Source organism: Triturus cristatus, chromosome 9, assembly GCF_964204655.1.
Source record: "Triturus cristatus chromosome 9, aTriCri1.1, whole genome shotgun sequence".
NCBI classification, from domain to species: domain Eukaryota; kingdom Metazoa; phylum Chordata; class Amphibia; order Caudata; family Salamandridae; genus Triturus; species Triturus cristatus.
Genome location: NC_140592.1, coordinates 318,966,062 through 318,990,610, shown reverse-complemented (window position 1 = coordinate 318,990,610; position 24,549 = coordinate 318,966,062). Strand labels below are relative to the sequence as shown.

General features: G+C 50.3%; 1 protein-coding gene across 1 annotated transcript in view; it reads right to left on the bottom strand.

Moving 5' to 3' along the window:
• USP4 (ubiquitin specific peptidase 4) overlaps positions 1-24,549 on the bottom strand; it is a 776,462-nt gene that overhangs the window by 150,628 nt on the left and 601,285 nt on the right. The window contains exon 17 of the mRNA XM_085625029.1: positions 13,366-13,436. Coding sequence (XP_085481155.1) covers positions 13,366-13,436 — 71 coding nt within the window. The remainder of the gene's footprint in view (positions 1-13,365; positions 13,437-24,549) is intronic.

Here is a 24,549-nt window from a genome sequence, read left to right as displayed (position 1 = left end):
AAGAAACAGCCATGCACCCTGATTCTACCAGACCTGTCGGCGGCATTTGATACGGTCAGCCATACCATCTTGCTGGACCGTATCGCTAAGCTGGGGATAAAAGGACAGGCGCTCAAGTGGCTAGAATCCTTCCTGTCAGGACGCACTCAGAGGGTTCAGATGGGGGACCAGCTGTCAGGGATTAGTGAGGTGACATGGGGTGTGCCCCAGGGGTCCGCACTCTCCCCCTTACTTTTTAACATCTACCTACAACCACTGATGGAGGAGCTCATGCGTAGGAACTGTGAAATCTTTAATTACGCAGATGACACTCAGCTGCTGGTGCAGCTGGAAGAAACAAGGGAGGCTCAGGAATCAGTGAGGAACTTGCTCAGATTCACGGTCAATTGGATGACCAATAACCTCTTGAAGGTGAATGCTGAGAAAACGGAGGTACTGGTGCTCACCAACCAGGCTAATCCTTGGGGTGATCTGTACTGGCCCCCAGAATTAGGAAAAACTCCTACTCCCGGTACGGTGGTAAAAAGTCTAGGTCTAAAGATCGATGCAGATCTTACCATGGCCCCTCAAGTTTCGGCTGTGGTAGGCTCCTGCACGGGTGTGTTGAGGCAATTACGCAAGCTGACCCCTATTCTTTCAGCCTCCACCCTACAAACCATCGTCTCTGCTACAGTCATCTCGAGGCTAGACGCTCTGTATCTTGGTCTGCCACAGAAGTTGCTGAGGAAGCTGCAGGTCGTGCAGAATGACGCAGCCAGACTGATTTTTTCTCTACCGAGAAACTCACATGCAACCCCACTCCTTTGGAAGCTGCACTGGCTGCTTGTGAAGCTCAGGGTTCAGTTCAAATGTCTCTGTGTGGCCCATAATGCACTCTTTGGTAAAGCCCCAGAGTACATTAAGCAGCGCCTGAGGAGGTATGTTCCCGGCAGAACTTTGCGCTCAGGTCAGGCCTCCAATCTGACTCAATCCAGATTTAAACTTAAAACTAAAGGAGCTAGAGCATTTTCGGTGATTCTTCCGCAACTTTGGAATGAGCTACCGGCCAGTCTGAAGGAAGATTCACAGCTATTTTCCTTTAGGAAGAAACTGAAGACGTACCTATTTAAAAAGGCAATACTTCCGGCCTAATCAGAGATGGCAGTGGGTTTCGGGGTGACAGTATGTTTTGTTCTTTCTGTTTAAGCGCTTAGAGACCGGCGGTGATAGGCACTATACAAAAACTTTATAACATAACACCTGCACAACCGAATCCCAGATTGTATGGGAATATCGGTCCCAAAGGCATACAGTGTTCACTAACCGCAGTGCAAGGCTGGTGGAATAGAACATTCTCTTGCCAAAGGTATCTGATAAAGACATCAAGATTCCTTACCTTTCAACTTCTCAGGCTACAGACTGGATCTGGAATATTTTTATTGAGCAGTACCCTTGAGCGTCAATGGGTGCCGTTGGTAGACTCCGCTTGACATTGTCAGCGTCGTCTCAGTCATCGTGACGTCTGCGTTGTTTATATAGGCACCACCTCGGCCGTCAGTTCTTTTCTTTCTGAGCCAGCCAGCCAGCGTAGATCCTGTAATTTTTTTTAAAGACTTTTTTCAAGCTTTTGTCAATTTCTTTTTATTGGTGTGTAGGTAACCGATCATGTCTACAAAGAACTTAGGATTCCAACCGTGCGGCACCTGTCACCACGCCATGTCAGTCACATGGAGCTCCCGGAGCAGTGCTCAGACCTTCCTCTCCACAGAGAACATGAACGAGACCTCCGAGTCACCTTACACCGGCTGCAAGTAGCTTTAGGGACTGCTTCCTCAAAGCTTTAGGATCGTGGCCCCGCAGACAGAGCACGACTTTGGGTCGTGGTCGGACTCCAGGCACCAAAGACGCGCAAGGTGGGGTGCCTGGAGTGCGACCACGACCCAAAGTCGTGCTCTGTCTGCGGGGCCACGATCCTAAAGCTTTGAGGAAGCAGTCCCTAAAGCTACTTGCAGCCCGGTGTAAGGTGACTCGCCCTCCCCTTTGAGAGTACCCCTCCCACCATGCCTCCTACATATGATCGGCTGGCGGGTGGATCACCTTGCCTTGCTTTGAGAGGAAGTTGCGACTTTCTTGGCCAAGGGAGCCATAGCGAGTGTTCCGGTGCCAGAATTAGGCTGTGGTTGCTATTCCCACTACTTTCCGGCCCTCAAAAACGACAGAGACCTTTGTTCTACCCTCAACCTCGGAGCCCTCAACTACTTCCTCAGAAGCACAAGTTACTTACCTTCGATAACTATATATCTGTAAGAAACATTAGTTAGTTATAGATTCCTTACCTTAGAATTACCCCCAGGCGTCAGACTGGATCCGAAAAGTGTTTGTCAGCAGTACTTCTGCGCGTCAGAAGGTGGCGTCGGTCAGCTCCGCGTCAGTCGTCGGCATCGTGGTCGCTGGGATGACGTTGTGGCAGCTACTTAGACGCCGCCCTCGCACGCTCACGTCAGTTCTCTACACGACTTTCCGTACCAGAAATGCAGAGCCATGCAAGACACTGACCACTGGTGCACAAAACTAGGGCCCTGAAACGATGTCCTTAACCCTAGAAATCAGTTTGCAGAACGAGGAGGATGCGTGGGGCGGTAAGGAATCTATAACTAACTAATGTTTCTTACAGATATATTGTTACCGAAGGTAAGTAACTTGTGCATCTGAAAGAAACACATTAGTTATAGTTTCCTTAACTTAGAATAGATACCCCAGCAATACCAACCCTGGTGGTTGGTCTGCAAACCAAGATCACACCAGAAAGTCCTGGATAACAGAACGCCAAAGAAGCAGTCTCTCCGGACTTGGCTGTCCAGACAGTAGTGTTTGGTGAATGTGTGCAGCAATGCCCATGTGGCCGCCTGACAGATGTCAATTAGAGGAACTCCTCTCTCCAAGGCAGTAGTGGCTGCCGACACCCTGGTGGAATGGGTGCGTAGCCCGACTAGAGACTCCTTTTTAGTCAGAGATTAACAAGCCTTAATACAAAACACGACCCATCGAGAAATGGTGCGTTTGTGTACGGCCCGACCCTTCGTTGCGACCACGTATCCAACAAAAAGCTGATTATCCACCCGGAACTGTGTTGTGCGATTCAGATAGTAGGAGAGCGCACGTTTTGGGTCCAAACGGTGGAGCCTCTCTTCCTCCTTCGAAGGATGCGGAAAGAAGGTAGGCAAAGTAATGGTCTGCCCGATGTGGAAGGCAGTGACCACCTTAGGAAGGAAGGAAGGATGGATGGGTCCGGAGAACCACCTTATCTGGATGAACAGACAGGAAAGGAGGCTTTGAAGAAAGGGTCTGGAGCTCACTCATCCTTCTAGCAGAAGTGATGGCTACCAGGAAAGCCGTCTTAAGAATCAAGAGACGTAAGGACAGTTATGAAGCGGCTCAAAGGGAGCGCACATTAAATAAGTTAGAACACGATTCAAGTTCCACTGAGGCATAATGAAGGGGATTGGAGTAAAAAGATGTGTTAAGCCTTTTAAGAAACGGTTAACTAACGGGGACTTGAAACGAGAAGGCTGATCTGGCAGCCGAAGGAAGGCAGAGATGGCTGAAAGATAGCCCTTGATTATGCCCAGAGCAGATATCTGCTGGACTAAAGAGAGAAGGAACAAGCTCATCACAGAAAGAGGGGCAGAAAGGGGATCCACAGCCTTTGCTGTGCACCATGCCACAAATTTGTTCCACCGGCAGGAGAATACCGTCTTAGTGGAGGGACGCCTGGCTGCCAAGATAAAGTCACAGACTTCGGGAGGCAGGTCGAAAGACGTTAACTGCCGGCGCTCAATCTCCACACAAAGCAGTGGAGGCTGGACAGGTTCGGGTGGAGGACCGTTCCCTGCTGCTGAGACAGAAGATCCTCCTGAAGAGGCAGTCTGATCGATGGCCATGTTGAGCAGCTCTGGATACCAGACTCTTCGTGCCCAATCCAGAGCCACAAGAACGACTTGGGCCCGGTCGTGCCTGATCTTCTTCAGCACTCTGGGCAGAAGTGGAATAGGCGGAAAGGGGTACAACAGACCGCAACTCCACTTGCGACGAAAAGCGTTGCCTAGCGAGTGCCGCCTTGGAAATTCCAACGCACAGAATTGCTGACATTGCGTGTTCTCTTCGTTGGCGAATAGATCTAACTAAGGCTCTCCCCACTGTCGAAAGAGACCTTGCACCACCTCTGAGTGAAGACACCATTTGTGATCCATCATGCACCTGCAGCTGAGTTTGTCCGCCCTGGTGTTCAGAGAACCTGCCAGGTGTTGAACCACCAGGGAAATGCCCGGATGTTCCAGCCTTGTCCAGAGGCGGAGGGCCTCTTGACATAGGGTCCACGACCCCACCCCGCCTTGTTTGTTGCAGTAGCACATGGCAGTGGTGTTGTCAGTCAACACCTACACTACTCTTTACCGAGCGAGGGAAGGAAGGAATGCTTTCAGTGCAATACCAATTGCCCGGAGCTCCAGAAGGTTGATGTGAAGCCCGGACTTCGCCAGGGACCAGAGGCCTCTGATCTCCGCCTCTCCCATGTGGCTGCCCCATCCCAGAAGGGATGCGTCTGTCACCACAGTGTGGTCTGGTTGGAGAAGGGAGAGGGATCTGCCATTGACCCAATCCTGGTTCGTGAGCCACCACTGCAGTTGTTGTGCAGTGCACTCCGAGACCTGGACGCAATCGGACAGATTCCCCTGATGCTGCGACCACTGAACTTCAGGTCCCACTGCAGAGCCCGCATATGCCACCTGGCATGATTTACCAGCAGGATGCAGCAGCCTCAGAGTCATTCTGACCGAAACCCGGGAGAGAGACTGAAAGATCGGAATCATAGCCCGAATATCCCAGACTCGCTGTTCGGGAGGATAGACCCGAAACCACGTTGAGTCCAGAACCGCTTCAATGAGCTTCTGAGAGGGAATCAGGTGCGACTTCGGCAGATTGATGGAGAACCCCAGCGAATGCAGGAGGTAGCCGTAGTCTAGAGGTGGGAGACGACTGCCTGGGGCGAACCCGCCTTCAACAGCCAGTCGTCGAGATAGGGGAAGACTGAAACCCCTGATCTGCGAGGTGAGCTGTGACCACCGCCATCACTTTTGTGAACACCCGAGGGGTGCTGGTAAGGCCAAAGGGGAGCACGGTAAACTGAAAGTGCTCGTGGCCCAACGTGAACCGTAGGTAAAGCCGGTGGGCCGGAAGGACGGGAATATGAAAATAAACGTCCTGCAAGTCCAACGCTACCATCCAGTCTTCCGGGTCTAGAGCAGACAAAACCTGAGCAAGCGTCAACATCTTGAACTTCTCCTTCCGGAGGAAGCAACTGATGTCCCAGGGGTCCAAGATAGGACGCAGGCCCTTGTCCTTCTTGGGGACCAGAAAGAAGTGCGAGTAACAACCATGACCTACTTCTGGGACAGGAACGTGCTCCCTTGGCCAAGACAGCCGTAAATTCCTGCTGGAGAAGGGCCAGGTGATGCTCTGACATAAGGTGGTATCTCGGTGGCATGGCTGGAGGAGTAGTCTCTAAGGGAAGGGCGTAGCCCCTTCAGACTGTTTGCAAAACCCAACTGTCCGACATGATGGTGCGTCAGTGGGGGAAGTGATGGCGAATTCTGCTGCCCACTGGTGTTTGATGGGCCTGAAAGGTCGGCTAGGAGAGTTTGGAGGCTGCTACGAGGCGGGTGGGGGGAGTTGGTGGACTGGCCCGCCCGTTGGCCCACTCAACCACGGAGTTGGTTCCCACGGAGGTTGTGTAACTTGCTGCTTGTACTTTGGAGCCGCGACACGCTTCTCCGGTGATGCGACTGCGACCCTCCTGGTTGCGACGCACTTCTCCGGTGATGCGACAGCAGACAGCTGCGACGAAGGCACGCTTCTGGGAGATGTGGCGGCGGCACGCTTCTCCGGCGATGCGATGACTACAGCTGCTGCGGCGACACGCTTCTTGTTGCATCGCGCTTCCAGCTCCCAGCGACACGCAGGCTGCTGCAGATAGAATTCCCAGCAAGGAAATTCAGAGGGGAGCTGGTGGTGAAATCTGTTGACATTGAGACTTCAGCAGGAGGCAATCAAAAGTTCTAGCCCTTGGAGTAATATTTGGCAAGATGATGAAAGTTCTGTAAAAGTTCCTTCTCCTCTCCTTGGCAATGAAGACACCACTGCAGGCCAACCCAACAACACAGCACACTGGCAGGGGGGGGCAGTCCAACTCCTACAGCTTCCTTTGGTTCTTCTCCTTGGCAGAGGTTTCTTCTTGTTGTTCCAGAAGTGATCTAAAGTCTTGGGGTCTGGGTCCCCATATTTATACTACTTTTCTCTTTGTACTCTGAAGGCAGAGAGGCCTTTGCCTAGTCCAAACTAGTTCTAGTCAGTCCTGGAGCACTTTTGACGACAAGACTCCTTCTTTCCTTTCAGAGTGCAGGGCAGAGACATCAGACGCACCACAGGAGGTGGAGCCAGCATTCTGGAGGGAAGGCACAGCTCTATTCAGGTCCCAGGTGCAACTCCTCCCACCCATCTACATGCAGATCTTCCTATTCAGCCCTGTGCTGACTCATCCTCTCTCCTGAAATCCCCCAGCCCCTGTAACTCAAACTCCAGACACACGATACACAACCTAGCAGAGGCAGGCTTGGACAGTTAAGCAAGAAAATACCTACTTTCTAAAAGTGGTATTTTCAAAAAAATAATGTTAAAACCAACTTTACTAAAAGATGCATTTTATCATTCTGAGTTCAGGCATACTAAACTTGAATTTCTACCATGTTCCCTGAGTCAGTTTGGATTATAAGATGTAATAATCAAATTGCCCATTCTGGTCTATGGGGAACAGATAGCCTTGCAATAGTGAAAAACGAAAATGGCTGTAATTAACTATTAGGACATGCCTCGCACACCAGGGCATGTCCTACCTTATACTTACAATGCACCCTGACCTTGGGCCTATCATAGGGGTGTCTGATATGAAGAAAAGGGAAGGTTTAGGGACTGGCAAGTGGGTGCACTTGGTCAGTCAGCATGGCAGTAACAGACTGCACACAGGCTCTGCAATGGCAGACCTGAGACACTCTTTACACGCTGCTTCTATGTGTGGCACAACCAGTACTGCAAGCCCACCAGCAGCATTTCATTTACAAGCCGTGGGCACACATGGTGCACTGTACTAGGGTCTGACAAGTAAATTAAATAACCTAATCATGGAGTCACTAATCAATACATCAATTTAACATAGGGAGCACTTGCACTGTGGCACTGAATAGCAGTGGCACAGTGCCCAAAGCATCTAAACCACCAAAACATATCAAAAACAGTGGAGGCAATCAGAAAAATGGAAGGGAGACTCACGCCAATGGTACCAGGTCTAACAGTCACCTCCCAGTTCTCCTCCTCATCATCGGAGTGCCATTGTAGTTGAAAAGAGACCCCAGGAGTGAAAAGGGGCATAGAAACCCCAACCGGCGCCGGATCCGTCAGACGACGCCGGTCCAGCTCTGTGTCTATGTCGGAATGTAGGCAGAGGGTTGACGCCGGCTGGGGGGCTGACCAGTGTTGAGCGCGGTAGTGGTGCCGTCAGAAGCGGATCCAGGCCTGGATCCAAGAGAGGCCTGCGGCGCCGGGGCCGGAGCCGCCAGCAGCAACGACCTAGGCCCCCCAATCGAGTCCGCGGGGCCAGATGGCGCGCCGGCGGGGTCGGTTTCCCAAAGATGGCATGCATCGCCTCGTAGCACGTACGAAGCTGGAAAGGAAGGGGGGGGGGGGGAACGACTCTGAGCAGACTCTTCGGGCTTCGTGCGCGGAGCCGCGGGAGGGGCACCACCCGCCTGCCTCGTCGGATCGGCCGACCGACAAGAAGTCGAAGAGTGACGATGCTTCTTCGACTTCTTCTTATGCTTCGACTTACCTGACCCAGAGTGCGAAGACTTTGATGATTTCAAACCAGAATGGTGGGGGCACTCCGGAACCGGTCCCTCGACCTCCCTCTCGACCAGGACCTCGAACAGCACAGAGCCGACTGCCGGTTTTCAAGCAGCTTTCTGGACCGCTCCCACAAAGCCTTCTGCGCCATCGACCGGCAGTCGGAGCACGACTTGGGAACGTGGTCGCGCTCCAGGCAAAAAAAAAAAACACACGTGGTGCGGATCCGTCACCAGCATCATGGGATGACAGGAACCACAGGCCTTGAAGCCGGGCATCCCTCGTGCACTTTTTCGGAGTCGAAGACTCAAAAAAAAAAGTTAGTAAAAAAATGACAGGTACCGCTCTTCCCGGATCTGCGCTGGCTAGCGGGGAAAAAGAAAGAACGGACGTCAGCGAGCGAGGGCGGCATCTAAGTGGCTGCCGCAACGTCATCCCAGGGACCACGACGCCGATGACTGACGCGGAGCCAACCGACGCCACCTTCCAACGCGCAGTGGTACTGCTGACGAAAAAACTTTCCGGATCCAGTCTGACGCCTGGGGGTAATTCTTAGGTAAGGAATCTATAACTAATGTGTTTCTTTCAGATAAGAGAAGTTCAAGATGCTCACTCTTGCTTAGGTTCAGTCTGCCCAGGAGACTGGATGGTGGCGTTGGACTTGCAGGATTCCTATTTTAATATTCCCACCCTGCCTGCTCATCGATGCTACCTGCGGGTTATGATGGGTCAAGAGCACTTCCAAGTGTGCTCCCACTCAGCCTCACCAGTGCCCCTCAGGAGCTCACCAAAGTGATGGCAGTGGTTGCAGATCATCTGCAGTGAAAAAGGGTTTCAGTCTTCCCCTATCTCGACAACTGGCTGTTTAAGACAGGCTCGCCTCAGGCAGTCGTCTCTCAACTCCAGACTACGGTGAACCTCCTGCATCCGCTGGTGTTCACTATCAATGAGGAAAAGTCACACCTGACTCCTTCCCAGACGCTCCCTTTCATCTGAGCCATTCTGAGCATGGTGCAGTTTCGGGCCTATCCTCCTGAACGGCGAGTCCAGGATATTCAAGCTAGGATACCAATGTTTCAACCTCTATCCTGGAATTAAGGTGAGACGGAGTCTTGAGCCTGCTGGGCCTCATGGCCTTCTACATCCTGCTTGTGAATCATGTCAGATAGGTCATGCGGACTCTGCAGTGGGACCTGAAGTTCCAATGGGAGCAGCATCAGGGGAATCTCACCAATCAGGTCAGGATCTCAGCGGAAACTGCACAAGATCTGCAGTGGTGGCCGACAAACTGCGAACAGGTCACAGACAGACCCCTCTCCCTTCCCCACCCAGATCTTATAGTGATGACAGATGAGTCACTACTTGGATGGGGCGGCCATCTCGGAGAGGTGGATATCAGAGGCCTCTGGTCTCCGGCGGAAGCCAGGAGCCACATCAACCTGTTGGAGCTTTGTTCGATCTGATTGGCACTGAAAGCCTTCTTACAATCTCTCAAGGGAATGCTAGTTCAAGGACACCACCACCACCATGTGGTACTGCAAAAAACACGGCGGGTTGGGGTCATGGACCCTTTGTCAGGAGACCCTGCGTCTTTGGACTTGGCTGGAAAAACGGTATATTCCTGGTGGTTCAACGCCTGCTGATTCCCAGAACACCAGTATGGATGAACTCAGCAGTCGTGGCCAAGCGAATCACGAATGGTGTCTCCATCTGAAGGTGGTGCAAGGACTTTTTCCAGTGGTGGGAGAGCGTGGTTTAGATCGTTGTGCCTCTGTCAAGAAAGCGCAATGTCAGCAGTTTTGAGTGTTGGAGTTTCCAATGCGGCTCTTGCTCAGTGCCACTTTTCGTTTCGAGTGGAGCTCAGGCCTTCTATATGCCTTTCTACCATACCACTCCTGTCCAGAGTGCTCAAGAAGATCAAAGGCAACCAGTCTCAAGTCATCCTTGTGGCTCCAGACTGGGCACAGAGTTTGGTATCCCCAGCTTCTGGAGATGAGCATCAATCCTCCGATTAGGCTGCCCCTTCGGAAGGACCTTCTGTTGCAGCAGCAGGGGAAGGTCCTCCGCCGAACCTGTCCACTGTCCCCCACCATTGTGTGGAGATTTATCGTCAACAATTGACAGCATTCGACCTTCCTCCCAAAGTATGCAAAGTTATTCTGGCAGTCGGGCGTCCCTCTAATAAGTTGATATACGCCTGCCAATGGCGAAACGTTTGTAAATATTGTACAGAACTGTCTATTGATCGTCTGTCTGCTTCCCTTTCTGACATCCTCCTTTTCATTCTATTTCTTGCCCATTAGAGCTCTGCTCTGGGCACTCTAAAGGGTTACCTTTCAGTCCTTATGCCTTTCTACGGATGCCAGACCAACCGTCACTTTTCAAGTCCCCCATTGTAAACAGATTTCTGACATGGCTTACACATTTCCACTCACCTTTTCTCATGCCCCAGTGGAAACTTAACTTGTTCCTCACTTATCTACTGTGAGCACCATTTGAGCCGCTGCACAATGGCCCCCTCCAGCTGTTCACCATCAAGACAGACTTTTTTAGTGGCAATAACTTCTCCCAGGAGGGTGCGAGGGTTGCAGGCACTTTATCAGCCTCCTTACCCGACTACCTTTCCAGACAAGGTAGTGCTCCGCACTAGGGCTTCTTTTTTGCCTAAAGCAGTGACACCCTTCCACCTAGGGCAATTGGTCAAAATGCTATTCCGCATCCTTCCAAGGAAAAACATCCCAACCATCTGGACCCAAAAAGACCATTCTCTTTCTACCTACAAATGATCGACTGAATGCTGAACAATGAAAACATGCACCCCAGTCACAAGGATCTGGGTTTAACCCACCGTTCTTTTGCTCACACCACCACCCCATTCATATGCAAATCGGTCTTGATCCTGTTTCTTACGGGAACAGTCCAGCCCGAACTGCCAAATTAGGTCCTCCCTGGACAGGAAACAAGCATCCTGGGACCGGTTTCGGGGCATCGCCCCTCATCAGCAAGGCTAGCTTGAATCCAGTGGCGCAGTAAATACGGGACCTTCATCTGGGCTCACCCTTCCCACTTAGGGCGACAACAGCAAAAGGAACAAATGATGAACGGAATGCAGAACAATGCAAACATTCCCCCTCAGCCAACGGGCCTGGGTTTAATCCATCATTCTTTTGCTTTCACACCACCCCAGTTTGGAGCCATACGTGTCAAAATACTATGACTGGCGCAGCGAAGTTAAAGACCCATTACTACCTATACCCCTGAATATTAGTTAAGTTATAGCAAGTAAAATCATTTGATTATAACACTTCTAACCTCTAAAATTAACTGATTGGGCAGAACACAGTGTATAGTACAGTGGTAAGTTATTGTTAATGTAGTGTAGCGAGTGAGGTAACAAGATTGTGTACGGAGGTGCAAAAGTTATATTGTTTGAAAGGTGGTGTGTAAGTATAAATGGGAGTAATACATATAATTTAAAGTAATTTCAAAGTGGTGCGTAAATGGTAAATTTTAACATAACTAAGTTTAGAATTTCTAATATTTGTGTAGTTTATTTTGGCTTTGTGACAAAAAGAAATAAATTAATGCGCAAGTAGTGCATAATTCATAAATGTAAGAGAGAAGTATACTTTCATATGGCTAATGTTTGTGCAGTTTAAGTTGGGTTTCTATACCAAACAAAGTTTTCCTAACTTTAACTTATCTTTAACCTTAGTTCGTTTTTTGGGGGGGAATTTCAATGAGTTCTATAATGTTAAAAAAAAAATTGAAATCATACAGTTTACTGTTCTCCAGTGGAGTGTAATTAAGTGGGGGGTAGTGTTAAAAGTGTCCTGTGGTTCTGTATAGTGTTGTACAGTGGAGTCGAGTGGAATGAGGTAGACTGGAGTGGCGTACACTGTAATGGCATGCAGCAGAGTGAAGTTGAATACAGTGGAGTGGTGTACAGACAAGTCAGATAGAATGTTGTACAATGGAGCGGCGTATAGTAAAGTGACAAACTGGAGTAGAGTACACTTACGTGGTATAGAGCATAGCATACAGTGCAGCGAGGTACAGTGGAGCTGCATACTCTCAATATTATATAGTGTACTGGCATACAGTGTATGGTGTACAGTAGAGTGGCACAGACTGCGGTTTTGTACAGTGAAGGGTCATATTTTGAACTATCGCATAGTAAAATAGCATATACTGCAGTGGCGTACAGTAGAGTAAGTGGAGAGGCGTAAAGTGGAATACCGTAGACTAAAGTGCCATAGAGTGCAGTGATATACAGTGGAGTGGAATCCATTTAAACAGTGTAAAGTGGACTTCTGTAGAGTGGAGTACAGTGTAGTAGAGTAAAGTCAAATAGTGGAGTGGAGGTGACTGGAGTGGCGTACACTTGAGTTCCGCACAGCTTAGTAGTGTACACTGGAGTATGGTAGAGTTTAATAAGGTACAGTGAAGTGCCGTATAGTGGAGTAGCATATAGTGGACCGGCATACCGTGCAGTAGCGTATAGTAGAATTGAGTGGAATAATCTTCAGTGTAGTGGCGTTAAGAGTGTAGTAACTTACAGCGAAGTGGGCACAATGTAGTGTTGTAAAGTGAAATATCTTACAGTGGATTGTCGTAGAGTTTCGACTTGCGCCTTTTTCGATGGTTAACTGCAAATGTCACTTAAATCCAAAATCAAATTCTAACTTATGATGTTGGGGATAATTCAGGAACCAATGTGTAGCAGATTAAAATCTGAACAACAGATCAAGCATCTTGGTGGCAATAGCAATAAAGGGTTTAACTCTTTTCTAGTTGATTACTCACTCAGATTCCTGAGGAAAGAAATCTATGCAAAAATTTAACCAGACAGGAGTATGGATCAATGTCATTTATTAAGGACAAGTGAGAAGAGTAGTTTGGGGTTCACAAGCCAATATGAGGCTAATACCAGCTGACAAAATGCAAAGTTTTGGTTGCTTAGATTTGTTTTTTTTTTAATGGTTCTTTGACAATGGGAAAGAGGTTATTGTTCATATTCTTGAAAACCTGATACATTTAATAGTGGAACTTTAAATAAGCTTTGCAAATGCTGTTATAAACATTTACAACAGTGATAGGAAGAGGGCAGTAGAAACAGTCACCACAGAGCATATTTTCTGTGAGATTTAGCCTAAAAATACAATGTTCTGCAAAATGTTTATGAAGGTAAACCCACTTTACAAAGGAACTTCTCTCTGAAACTAAAAAACACTGTAAGCAAGTGTTCATAGTAAAAGTAGTTTACAAGTCCTAAGCGGGTGTGCGAGGGCAAGCAAAAAAAGGAATTTATCAAAGCTGAAGACAAGCGCATAGAATGAACAAACATGCACCTCTTAACACTGTGGTCCTTGTGCTAATGAACAGAGTTTCCTAACCATCCACAAAGCAACTGTGCACAACAACAGAAATACTAACCTCTGCCTCCTGATCATCAAAGTAAAGCTTCTTGATTTCAGAATCCCAGTCAACGGCGACAGTGGAATATGCTGTGGAAAAACAAAATAATATCTTGTTGTTTACGTCCTTGGGCATGAAGACGAAATTCAACTTTTTAAATGATTTGATTTCAGGTAAAACAAACCTTTCTTGGTAAGTGTAACAAAACTTAGTTACTGACACAGAATGTGGCATATCAATTTGAAATGTAAACGCTTTCAAAACGTTACATAGTGGTGTTAGTAAAGTTTATTCGTGGTCTGCGAGTTCCCTCATTCACATTTGGAATGCCACCATTACATGGATGGTACTAGAAACCATGCAAAAATAGAGAGCTGAGGCACATACCCTTCAAGTACATGCGCAGTGGCATTGTCACACCATGGATAACTCCACATGCCTTTTTTTGTTTAAAACTTTATTGAAAGTTTACAAAGAAAAAAGGGAAACAACAGAGTGCAGAGGCTCATTTCAGAAATTACAAATAAATCATATAGCATCATACACTAGCATCTGATCATAGCATAAGCAGTGTTACAAAGCGAGACTGCGATGTGTTGTCCACAACAGCATGACCTGCAAAAAAGAGAAATTGCGTATAGTTCCAAAGAGTATCCTCAGCACTATATTCACCAAGACAGTGAGCCTGAGCTACAAAACCATATCTTGACAGGTTTAAGCACGGAACCATATGCGGTGAGTGCAGACGTCATTCCCAGGTACCCAGCCCGTCCTACCCCATCTTACTGTTGGGCAGAGGAGTCAGCACAGCTTACATCATTTTCAGTCCTAGCCTGGTACTTACTATACAATTCCCCAAAATTTTTAGGGCGATTACGCTGTGGAAGGAGTTCACTATAATTCTCTGTACGAGTGCAGCAATATAACATATCCTTAGACCAACTAGCTACAGTGGGAGTCAGACCCCGGAACCAGCAAACCGCTACTCTGCGCCTCGCTATCAGTAGCCCCATGTCGACCAACCATCCAAGAGCTTTGGGAAGCTGCTTGGAATACCCCAACAAGGCCAATATAGGGTCATGAGCAAGTGGTGTATCCGCAATATCCCCAGGGACTTGAATATCTGGGCGCCGGAAGGCAGCTATCTCTGGACGTAGCCAAGCTAAGTGGAATAAATCTGCCTCACTAGGACCACAGCGCTCGCATGCAGCGGAATCTCTCAGCCCATATCTGTGCAACCTTTCGGGTGTGTAATACACTCTGTTTAGAATTTAAAATGGATCAGCCTGTGCCAGCCATTAAAGAGGTGCGTTTCGTGCTCTCGCAGCAGTATTTCCACGTCATATCATCTATTTCTATGCCCAGATCTGCCTGCCACGCCAATCTGTACTTCGTGTAGTTTTTAGCCCGGTAACCCTGCGCCTCTTTGTAAAGCCTGGAGATCATGCGGGACGGAGAATCAGTTCTAATCAGGCAAGTGAGGGCAGCCATTTCCGGCGGCTCTACAAGGCCACTGCCCAAGATCTCTTTTAATGAGTGCCTCAGCCTACAAAACTGGAATCTGTCCACCGTGGTGTGGTGTCGGTCGTCAGACTCCACCTCCTCTAGTGTTTTGACTGTACCTTCAGAAAACATATCCCCGATCGTAGTAATGTACAAGTTACTAACCTTCGGTAATGATGTATCTGGTAGAGAAGATTCTAGCCGCAGATTCCTTAACGTAGAATTATCCCCACGCGTGAGCACCAGGTGGCAGTAAAGTACCAGAAGGTTAGAGCAGCAAAGCCCGAGCAAGAAAAGCACAAGCACCACTCCGTTGAACCACCTCCCAAGCCAAGGCGAGAGCCACCCTAGAGGCACAAGCATGTGAAAGCGCCATGACTGAAAGAGAGAGGGACTGCAACCACCACCACAAAGGAAAGGTCCACAAGCCCGGAACAGGGGAGCAACAGCAATCCACCCCCAAACTACACTGCCAAGGATGGCCACACCGCCTGAAAGGAGTAGGAGGGCAAAGGATAGGTAAACCATCCGCAGACAGTGCCAATGAGGGCCATAACCACCGAAAGGAGTAGGTCAAAGGACAGGCAAAAGAACCCCCAACGAAGAGGACCAGGTGAGGAGCAGAAACTCCAACAGCAGAGCGAAAGAGCAAAAGAAGGCTCTCACGCCAGAGAAAAACCATCCGGAGGGATGACTGACCAAAAGCAAATGAAGAAGACATCCACAGAAGACTAGCCACCCAGAGGGAGGCGACCGCAGAAACCCAAGCGGAGGGTCCTCGCAGAACAGGGAGGAAGGACGGATCATGAAGGAATCTGCAGCTAGAATCGTCTCTACCAGATACATTGTTACCGAAGGCAAGTAACTTGTACATCTGATAGAGACTACTAGCCGAAGATTCCTTAACGTAGAATAGATACCCTAGCCATACCCAGAAGGGAGGAGGGTCTGCGAGAGAGCCTCCCCACCAGGAGAGACACAGGGCCCCAGCAGGGGACAGGTCACAGGGACAAGAAGGGAAAGGCAAGGATAACCTAAGCCCAACCAAGGGAGGCTGCCCTACACCCCGCAGGCGCAGACAGCACCCGAAAAGCCTCAAAGAACACAAGGACCATCTCAGACCCCAGGGGAAAGAGGCAGAACCGGAGGCAGGACCCACTGAAGAACACACACACCGTGACAGAAAACAGCCGAACACACCGTAGCCGCAAGCAACGGACAAGGCAGGGACGGCACCACCGCCAAAAGCGCAGACGGAAGAGAAAGGCACAAGGGAGTATAACAAAGGTCACACTGGCGTATGAGAACAAACAGGCCCGAACCGGCATGCATAGCTAGGAGCAAACAGCACCCTGAACGGTGCACCCAGGACAAGTCAGACCCCAGCCGAAGGCGGAGGCCAGGACACGTCCCAAGGGAGGGGCCGGCACACGCTGATCCACAAAAGAAGTGGAACAAGAAAGAAAGAAAGAAAGAAAGAAAGAAAGAAAGAAAGAAAGAGAGAAGAGAAAGAAAGAGAGAAGAGAAAGAAGAGAAACAAAGAAGAGAAACAAAGAAAAGACAGAGGGTGGCCCAAGCCGCCCACCAGAACACAAAAAGCAGGGAATCCAGTCCCCCCCCCGAACACTAAACAGAGGACCAAGTCGGACAGAAGGGCAAAACCGCTACAACGCGATGCCACCGACAGAAGGCCAGACCAGACTAGCGACACAATGACCCAGGAGAAGGACTGACCAGGGCACAATGCAAGCCACTCCAAAACAAACAGCAAGAATATCGCACCTGCGATATACCGCGACGCCACGGAGAGCAGACACCCGAAGTGCGACCACAACTCCCCAGCACACAATAAAGCTATATAATAGCTACCATTACCCCACATAGGGCATGTTACGTCCCAGAACATGGGAACCCTCTTAGGGAAATGTATCTGCAGCAGAGGACAAACAAAAAGACCCACGGAGAAAACCGCAGACGGCTTGTCAATCAGCCAAGAAAGAAAATACAGAAGGCCTAATCTCAGGGCCCACACGGCTCACAACAGTCAAACCACAAGTCAAAACAGGGCTGGACCAGCAGCCAACAGCACCAAAGTCCTAACAAAAGGATCGGAAGGCACATGAACCACACAAAACACACAACCGGGGCAACGCGTTACAAGGCCCCAGGAAAACAGCGGAAGGACACCTCCCAAGACACAGACCATCACACAGGTCACTGAGGAGGAGGAGGAGGAGGAGGACGAAGCCCCGCAAGAAACCTCTGAATGGCAGAGTCCGCAGGGGCATGGAACAAAAGAGTGCCATCAAAAGGAAGGTCCACCAACCATTCCCTCACATTCTCTGGGAACACACTATCCCGGAGCCAGTCATGTCGCAGAAGGGCCACCGTAGAAGCCATGGTACGACCAAGCACGTCCGAAACATCCAGAGCCGAGCGAAGAATAAAGGCCGCCAGCTCCCGGCCATCCAACACATGGTGCCGGAGATCAACGCAGGCATCCTCCTGAGAAGCGGCAGACATAAGGGACTCAGCCGAGTCCCACAAGCAAGAAATGGCCCTTGCCAAAACACAAGGAGTGTTAAGGGCCTGCAAAGCTGCGCTGGTGGAGGCAAAGATATTGCGTCCCCAAGAATCTAGCCAGCAGGCCTCCTGTGACGGGGGAGACAACACCGATGGTAGGGAGGGAAAAGCAGTCTATAAAAGAGGACCCCTGGTAGAGGGGTGAAGGGAAAGACAGATTGGGTCATGCGGCGCAGGAAGGTGCAGAAGTGGCTGGGGCACCGGATCCCCTGTGGCGGGCCGCCCTCAAGCCCCCAAAAGAGACGTGTGGAGCGGAGCCTCAAAGGGAAGAAGCAGCTCCCGACCCCCATAACCCTGATGGAGGACCTCCAAAAGATGATCCGTGGGGAAATGGGCAGATGGATCGCCAATGCGCAAGATCCCCGCCTCTGTGTAAACAGCCCGAGCGAAGGCAGCACCGGCCTCCGTAGGGCCCCGTGGGGGGGAAAGCAGTTATTCGGTGGGCGATGGTTGCAAGCTAATGTGGCCGTCCCCCAGGCCAACCGGAGGAAGGAAAGGCCAAGACCGGAAAGGAGGAGGGGGGGCCTAGGAATGGGGAACCTTCTGGGGAACACTGCGGGTGCAGCGACGAGCCGTCCTTGGAAGACGCCGGGGAAAACTCCATTACGCGGTGACCCGTCTCCGGGGAAGATTAAACCAACAACCAACGAACCTCTGGAGAAGAGGGGGCGTCCGAAGACGACTCAACTACCCGACGCCGGCCCGGCGCCGTAGAGTCCACGTCTGGTGTCAGGTCAACGTCGACCGGCGCTGAAGGGACCGACCTCCGCCACAACACGTGGCACAGGAGATCAGAGCAGGGTCGGGGCGGCTAAGGAACGTCACCGAAAGTAACCGCCTGCGTGGAGGGTCGAGGGAGGCCCGGGGACACGCACCTACCTCTAGCCGGCCCCTGCGGCGCAGCCAGGGCCAGCAGCCGCCGGCGCCTGAGCCGCGTCACCTTGGCCAAGGCCGCCGCCTGCCCAGAGGACCGAGGGGGACATGAGGACACGCCCCGAGGCCCAGCAACCTCGCCGCAACACCACAGGGACCCTGCGGGGATTTGTGGCGAGGCAGTGGCGCCCAGGTCCGAAGGAGGGAACCCCAAAGGTCCACACCACGACGGCCCCACATCCTCTGAACCTGTCGGCGCCGGGGCTGGAGCCACCGGCGACGCCGCAGAAGACCCTGCACGCGGCAAGGGATCCGCAGAAGTCCCAGGAAGAGAAGGGGGCGAAGGAAGGCAGCCGCATAGGCCTCCATCTGGGCTCTGGTCGCCTCTGCGCTGGGGAACGGCCGCTAGGATGGCTACGCACAGGGCAGCACCACCCGCGGAGAACCCACGCCCCCAACAGGCCGGGGTCCGGGCCTCTGAGACAGACTGCGACACTTACCAACCAGTGAGCGATGCCCTTGCGGCTTGGGAGAAGGACTATGTCAGAGACGGAGGCGGTGGGACTGACACGGCGCTGACCTGGACATGCACGCCGAAAGGAGCTTCATTCGGCGCTTTCATAGATTCCCATGCTTGAATCAGAGTAGCTAGCAGTTATGAGTACATTTTTTGAATCTTGATTCCTTATTCATCCATTATAGGCATTAACATCAAAAGTCAATGGAAATTAAACACATTTGTAAACATAAGGAAAACAGGAAGAAGCAAGCAAATTAACTTCAAATATGTGCAAAGAGCATAAGCAGAAAAATTGGAAGGAGGTAAGAAAGGGAAAGCTCACCACTTCATGAAAGAGGTTCCTCAGGACTGCCTGGCCCACTACTGTGTCCTTCTGCGTTGAAGAGTCCAGGCAGTAATGTCTTGTAAATGTGTGAGTACTACTCCCGGTCGCTGCCCTGCAGATCTCCTGGATAGGAACTCCAGCATAGAGGGCTGTCGAAGAAGAAATTGCCCTCGTGGAGTGAGCATGGACCCGACCCTCTAGGGGCTTGCCCGCTGCACTGTGACAATAGTGGATAGCGCTGGTAATCCAACTAGCAATCCCCTGCTTGGAAAGGGGAAACCCATTACGAGGGACCATAAAAGACACAAATAGTTTAGAAGACTTCCTGAAGTCTTTAGTACGTTGAAGATAACATTTTAAGCACCTCTGAATGCCCAGAGTGGAGTGCTTTTTCAGCCGGAATAGTAGGTTGAGGGAAGAAAGTTTGGTGTATGACCGGCTAATTCAAATGAAAGTCTGAGGGCACTTTCGGTATGAACTTTGGGTTGGTACGGAGTATCACTGTCCCCTTTTTAAATTGGAGAAAAGGTTCCTGGATGGTGAGAGCCTGTAATTAACCTCCTAACCGAAGTCAAGGCTAGCAGAAGATCCCCCTTCCAGGAGAGGAATTTCAAATCCGCCCGGTGAATAGCTTCAAAGGGATGCTTCATGAGCTGAGTGAGAACCAAGTTAAGGTGCCAAAGAGGAGGCGGAGGCTTGACTGGAGGGAAGACTCAGAAAAGGCCCTTGAGAAACTGTTTAAATTATCCTTGCCGACCAGAGGGAAGGACTAGAAGATGTGCGTCTGAAGCAAGAGATGGCGGCAAGATGAACTTTGATGGATGAGTGAGACAGCCCTGATTTCCCTAATGAAAGAATGTAAGGAAGAACTTCATGTGGTTGAGAAGAAAGAGGATTGATAGCCTCTCATTGGCACCAAATACAGAAACGCTTCCACTTTAACCGGTATGTCTTGTTGGTACTTGGGACTCGTGCCTGAGAAAGTACATCTCTACATTCTGCTGAAAGGGTCAAACCAAGAAACTCTTGGGTCTCAGGAGCCATGCCGACAACTGCAGGGATTGAGGATCCGGGTGCCAGACTTGGCCCTGGGACATTGTCAGCAGCGAAAGAAACGGCTGCAACGGAATTGGATGGTCCAGGGAAAGGAGATGCAGCTCTGTGAACCAAAACTGCCGGGGCCTCGCAGGAGCTATCAAAATCCTCTTGCAAGCTTCCGCCTTGAGCTTCCTGAGAAGCCTGGGGATCAGCAGAATGAGGTTGGGGGGGGAGGGGGGGGGGGATGAAGCATAAACAAATGCGCCTGACCAGGCCATTGAAAGTGCATTCCCCAATGATCCCGGATGGTGAAGCCTGCTTGCGCAAAATCGGCATTTCTTGTTCTCTGGTGTGGCAAAGAGGTCTATGGAAGGCCTGCCCCATAGGCGAAAAACCTTTGAGTCGACTGGTCTAGTTCCCATTCGTGGCTGACTGATTTCAGTCTGCTCAGCGTGTCCACCCTCTCAATGAGAACGCCTGGAAGGTGCTCCGCTTTGAGTGATAGTTCCTGCTGGATAGCCCATTCCCAAATTGTCTGGGCTTCTTGTGACAAAAGACGAGATCTGGTGCCACCACCCTTGTTTATGTAATGCATGGCCGTAGTATTGTCTGTACGTACTAGAATTGCAGACTGCTGTATCCGTGGAAGAAAAGCCTGCAAGGCCTGGCGAAATCGCTCCGATCTCCAGCAGATTGATATGTAGAAGACTATGTTGGGGTAGCCAACGCCCGCTTACATGAAGGTCTTGCAAGACCCCTCCCCAGCCCTCCAGCGAGACGTCTGTAGTCATTATCTGAGGTGATGCTGAAGGAGGGACCCTGAGAAATATTTTCCTCGTTTATCCACCATAATGCGGCGTCCCACATGGACACTGTAACGAAGATCTTGTCTTCGAAGGATACGTCGACTTGGACCCACTGCAAGTCCAGCTCCTCCTGGAGAGGGCGTATCCGCAACCTGCAGTGAGGAATTAGAGGAATGCAGGAGGAAATAGACCCTAGGAGGGAATTGTAGAGGCGAACTGAAAGTGATTGTCTTTTTAACAGTAGACGTGCCATGGCCATCAGCTTTTCTTGCCTCTCCAGGGTCGGAAAGGCTTTGTTGAGGGACATGTCCAGAATAGCTCCTAGGAATCGGGCTGTTCTGGATGGACAGAGAGTCTACCTTTCTGTGTTGAGAGTCAGACCGAGATTGTCAAAAAGGTGTGTGCACGCCGCAACTGATTCCTCTGCCGCGTGCTTGGTAGAAGCCTCCAGTAACCAGTCGTCCAGGTAAGGGAAAAACTGATGCTGTTTTCGTAGAAAAGCTGCCACAGGAGCCAATACTTTTGTAAAGATCCGCGGAGCAGATCTGAGTCCAAAAGGCAGGACCTTAAACTGAAAGGGGCTCTTGGCTACTGTGAAGAGCAGAAACCTCCTGTTGGCTGGATGGATGGGTACATGAAAGCATGCGTCCTCTAGATCCAATGTGGCCATGTAATCCCCTGAGTTGAGAAGACTAAGGATGTCCTGCAGAGAAACCATTCGAAATTATTGTTTGTTGAAATAGGTGTTGAGCTCCCTCAGATCTAGAATAGGGCGCCACTTTTCTAAAGTCTTCCGGACTAGGAAGAACCAGGAGTATAAACCCTCTCCCCGCTGAGAGACAGAAATCGGCTCTATCACCCCTTTCAGGAGCATTTGATGGACTTCCAACCGTAAGAGACGGATATGTTTTGACACAGTGGGGCGAGGGGGCTTGAAAGGTGGTGCATGAACAAATTCCAGAGTATGGCTGCATTGAATGATCTTTAGAACCCAACGTTCTGATGTGATTTGCTGCCAGTTGTGGAAGTAATTTGAAATTCTGCCTCCCACTGGTGTTACAAGAGGAGAAGGGACAGCAGGAAGAGCCAGCAAGCCGATATTGACGCTTAGAGGAGTCCCTCCCCTGGCGTCCTTGTCTTCCTCTGTTGTTCAATCTAGAGAAAGAGAATGATTGATTTTGCTGCTGGTTGTAATTCGGCTGGTAAGATTGCGAGTTTGATCCATAGGAAGAATACCGTTGTTGCTGGTATCCTCCTCTGTACGTGGCATTACCTCTACATCTGGCTCAACAGAAGGGGACCTTGCGATACTGCAGAGTGCCTATGATTTTGCAGTTTCCGTGTCTTTCTTAATGTCCTGGAGCGCATCATCAATATATTTCCCAAAGAGCGCCTCCCCATCAAAGGGAAGATCCAAGATTTTGTTTTGGACCCAAGGACAAAACCATGTAGCCCGCAGCCAGCCTTGACGACGGACAGCAGTGCCCGCAAGGGAGCGGAATGCAGTTGTTCCAATGTCCATTGAACAGTCAATGACTTCAGAAGAGGTTCTCTCTCCCTCTTGAAGAATCTTCTTCGCTTCCATTTTCGCATCTTCCGGCAACTGATCCAGATAGAGAGAAAGGTCGCACCACATCTGACGATCATAGCGACCAAGTGTCGCTAAGGCGTTCGCAGCCGTGAGCAACAGGCTGGACATGGAGGAAAACCTCTTGCCCGTGTTATCGAGGAGTCTGCCCTCTTTATCTGGAGGTGTCGTGAGGGGAGCAGAAGGATTTCTGGACTTTCTTTGGGCAGCCTGAGAGATGACAGAGTCTGGTTTAGGCTGGCTGACCAAGCAGTCCGGGCTATTGTCAGGAGCCTTATATTTCTTCTCAAGGCGAGGCAGTACCAGAATAACCGTGGCTGGACTCCGCATCACTTTCAACCCCTCTTCCCAGACGTGACCAACGATAGGAATAGACCAAACTGATTTCTTGTAAGGCTCCTTGAAGTCATAAAGGAAGCATTCAGACTGAACCATGGGCATGGGTAGTTCAAATCTCTTAGCGGCCCTTTCCATCAAAGTATGAAAACCCCCTATGTCTGCAGGGGGAGACTCAACAGGCACTGGTGAAAGAGAAGCCAGATCAGGAATTACATAGTCATCCCACTCTACGTCTGGATGTGGTATAGTGACGTTGTCCTGGTCCTCATCAGAGGTGTCATCCTGAATGAGAGGCACAATAGGTGGTGCATCCTGAGCCATAGGCAGCGGTTTAGGCGGTGGCAATTGAGGGGTAGCAGGCAGAACCACTGTAACTGGCACCGCAACTGGAGCCGGAGATTGTGTTGAGAATCTCCGCCTATAGTCCAAAAGCATAGACTGCAAGTCCGCTAGTAGGGAGGAAGGCATAGAGACCTTCTCCTGTTGGTAGTCCTCCCGATAATCCGGATGGAGGATCAAATTGCTGGTCCTCCACATATTCCCCATCAGAGTCTGTGTCCTGGCACTTGACATGCAATTGAAAAGGGCTATCCGCATAGTCATAGAGTCCATCATCCTCTTCAGATCCCTGTTCTTCGAGGAGGAGTGCAGGAGGTAGAGGAGTCGCCCTCCTGGGGGAAGTCATCTCAGGTGTAATCTGGTGCTTTGTGATAGAAATGGCAATTTTTTCCTTCGACGACGACAGGGTTGTCGACGAAGATATGGATGTCGTCGACGGAGCCGTAGTCGAGACCGTCATCACAGCAGCAGCCAATGCCGCCATCGTAGACGTAGTTGCCGTAGTCACCATTGTCGCCGTCATCCTCGTCGACACAATCGTCGACACCATTGTCGACGACCAAGCCACCACCGGCATCGAAGTCGTCGACGCGGAACCCTGAAGCGTTGACGCCGGAGACGAGGAAATCACAGTCGACGGAGCCAGAAGTGAAGAAGACTGCGACTGTACCTTTGACGTCTTCTTCGATGGAGTCGATGACAACGTCGTTGACGAGTGAACTTTTTTCCCCAGACTTGCCATCAGAAAAGAGAGATGAGGGCTTTTTGAGCCGCTGGAGGCGAAGATGGAGGAACAGAGCTAGATTTCCTCTCAGATATCACTCCTGCTGATGGTCCTTCCCTCTCCTTTACACCTCTGTGAGGAGATTCGCCAGGACTACGCCTTTCAGACCTATGAGAGGTCTTTTTCAAGGCCATACTGGGACGGTCTTCAGAAGGTGGAGAAGACCTACCCCTTTTTAGAGACCTCCTGGAAGATGTAGCAGAAGATGCCTCATCACTGTCACTGGAGACTGGTTCCTTCCGTGACTTGAGCTTCTGGAGCCAGGTCAAGAGATGCCCCTCACAGTCTCGCAAAGTCTTAGTTGAAAATGTGCAGCCTATTTTACAGTCTGCTGCCTTATGGTCTGGGTACAGACAGTAAATACAATCCTTGTGCTTGTCCTCCACATACAGTCTCTTCTTAGTACAAGTTGCACAAGCCTTAAAGAGGGCTTTCTTCTCTTTATCAGTCCAAGCAGGTTTTGAAGAAAAAAACAGGTGAAAAAACTGTAGACGGTTGACAGGA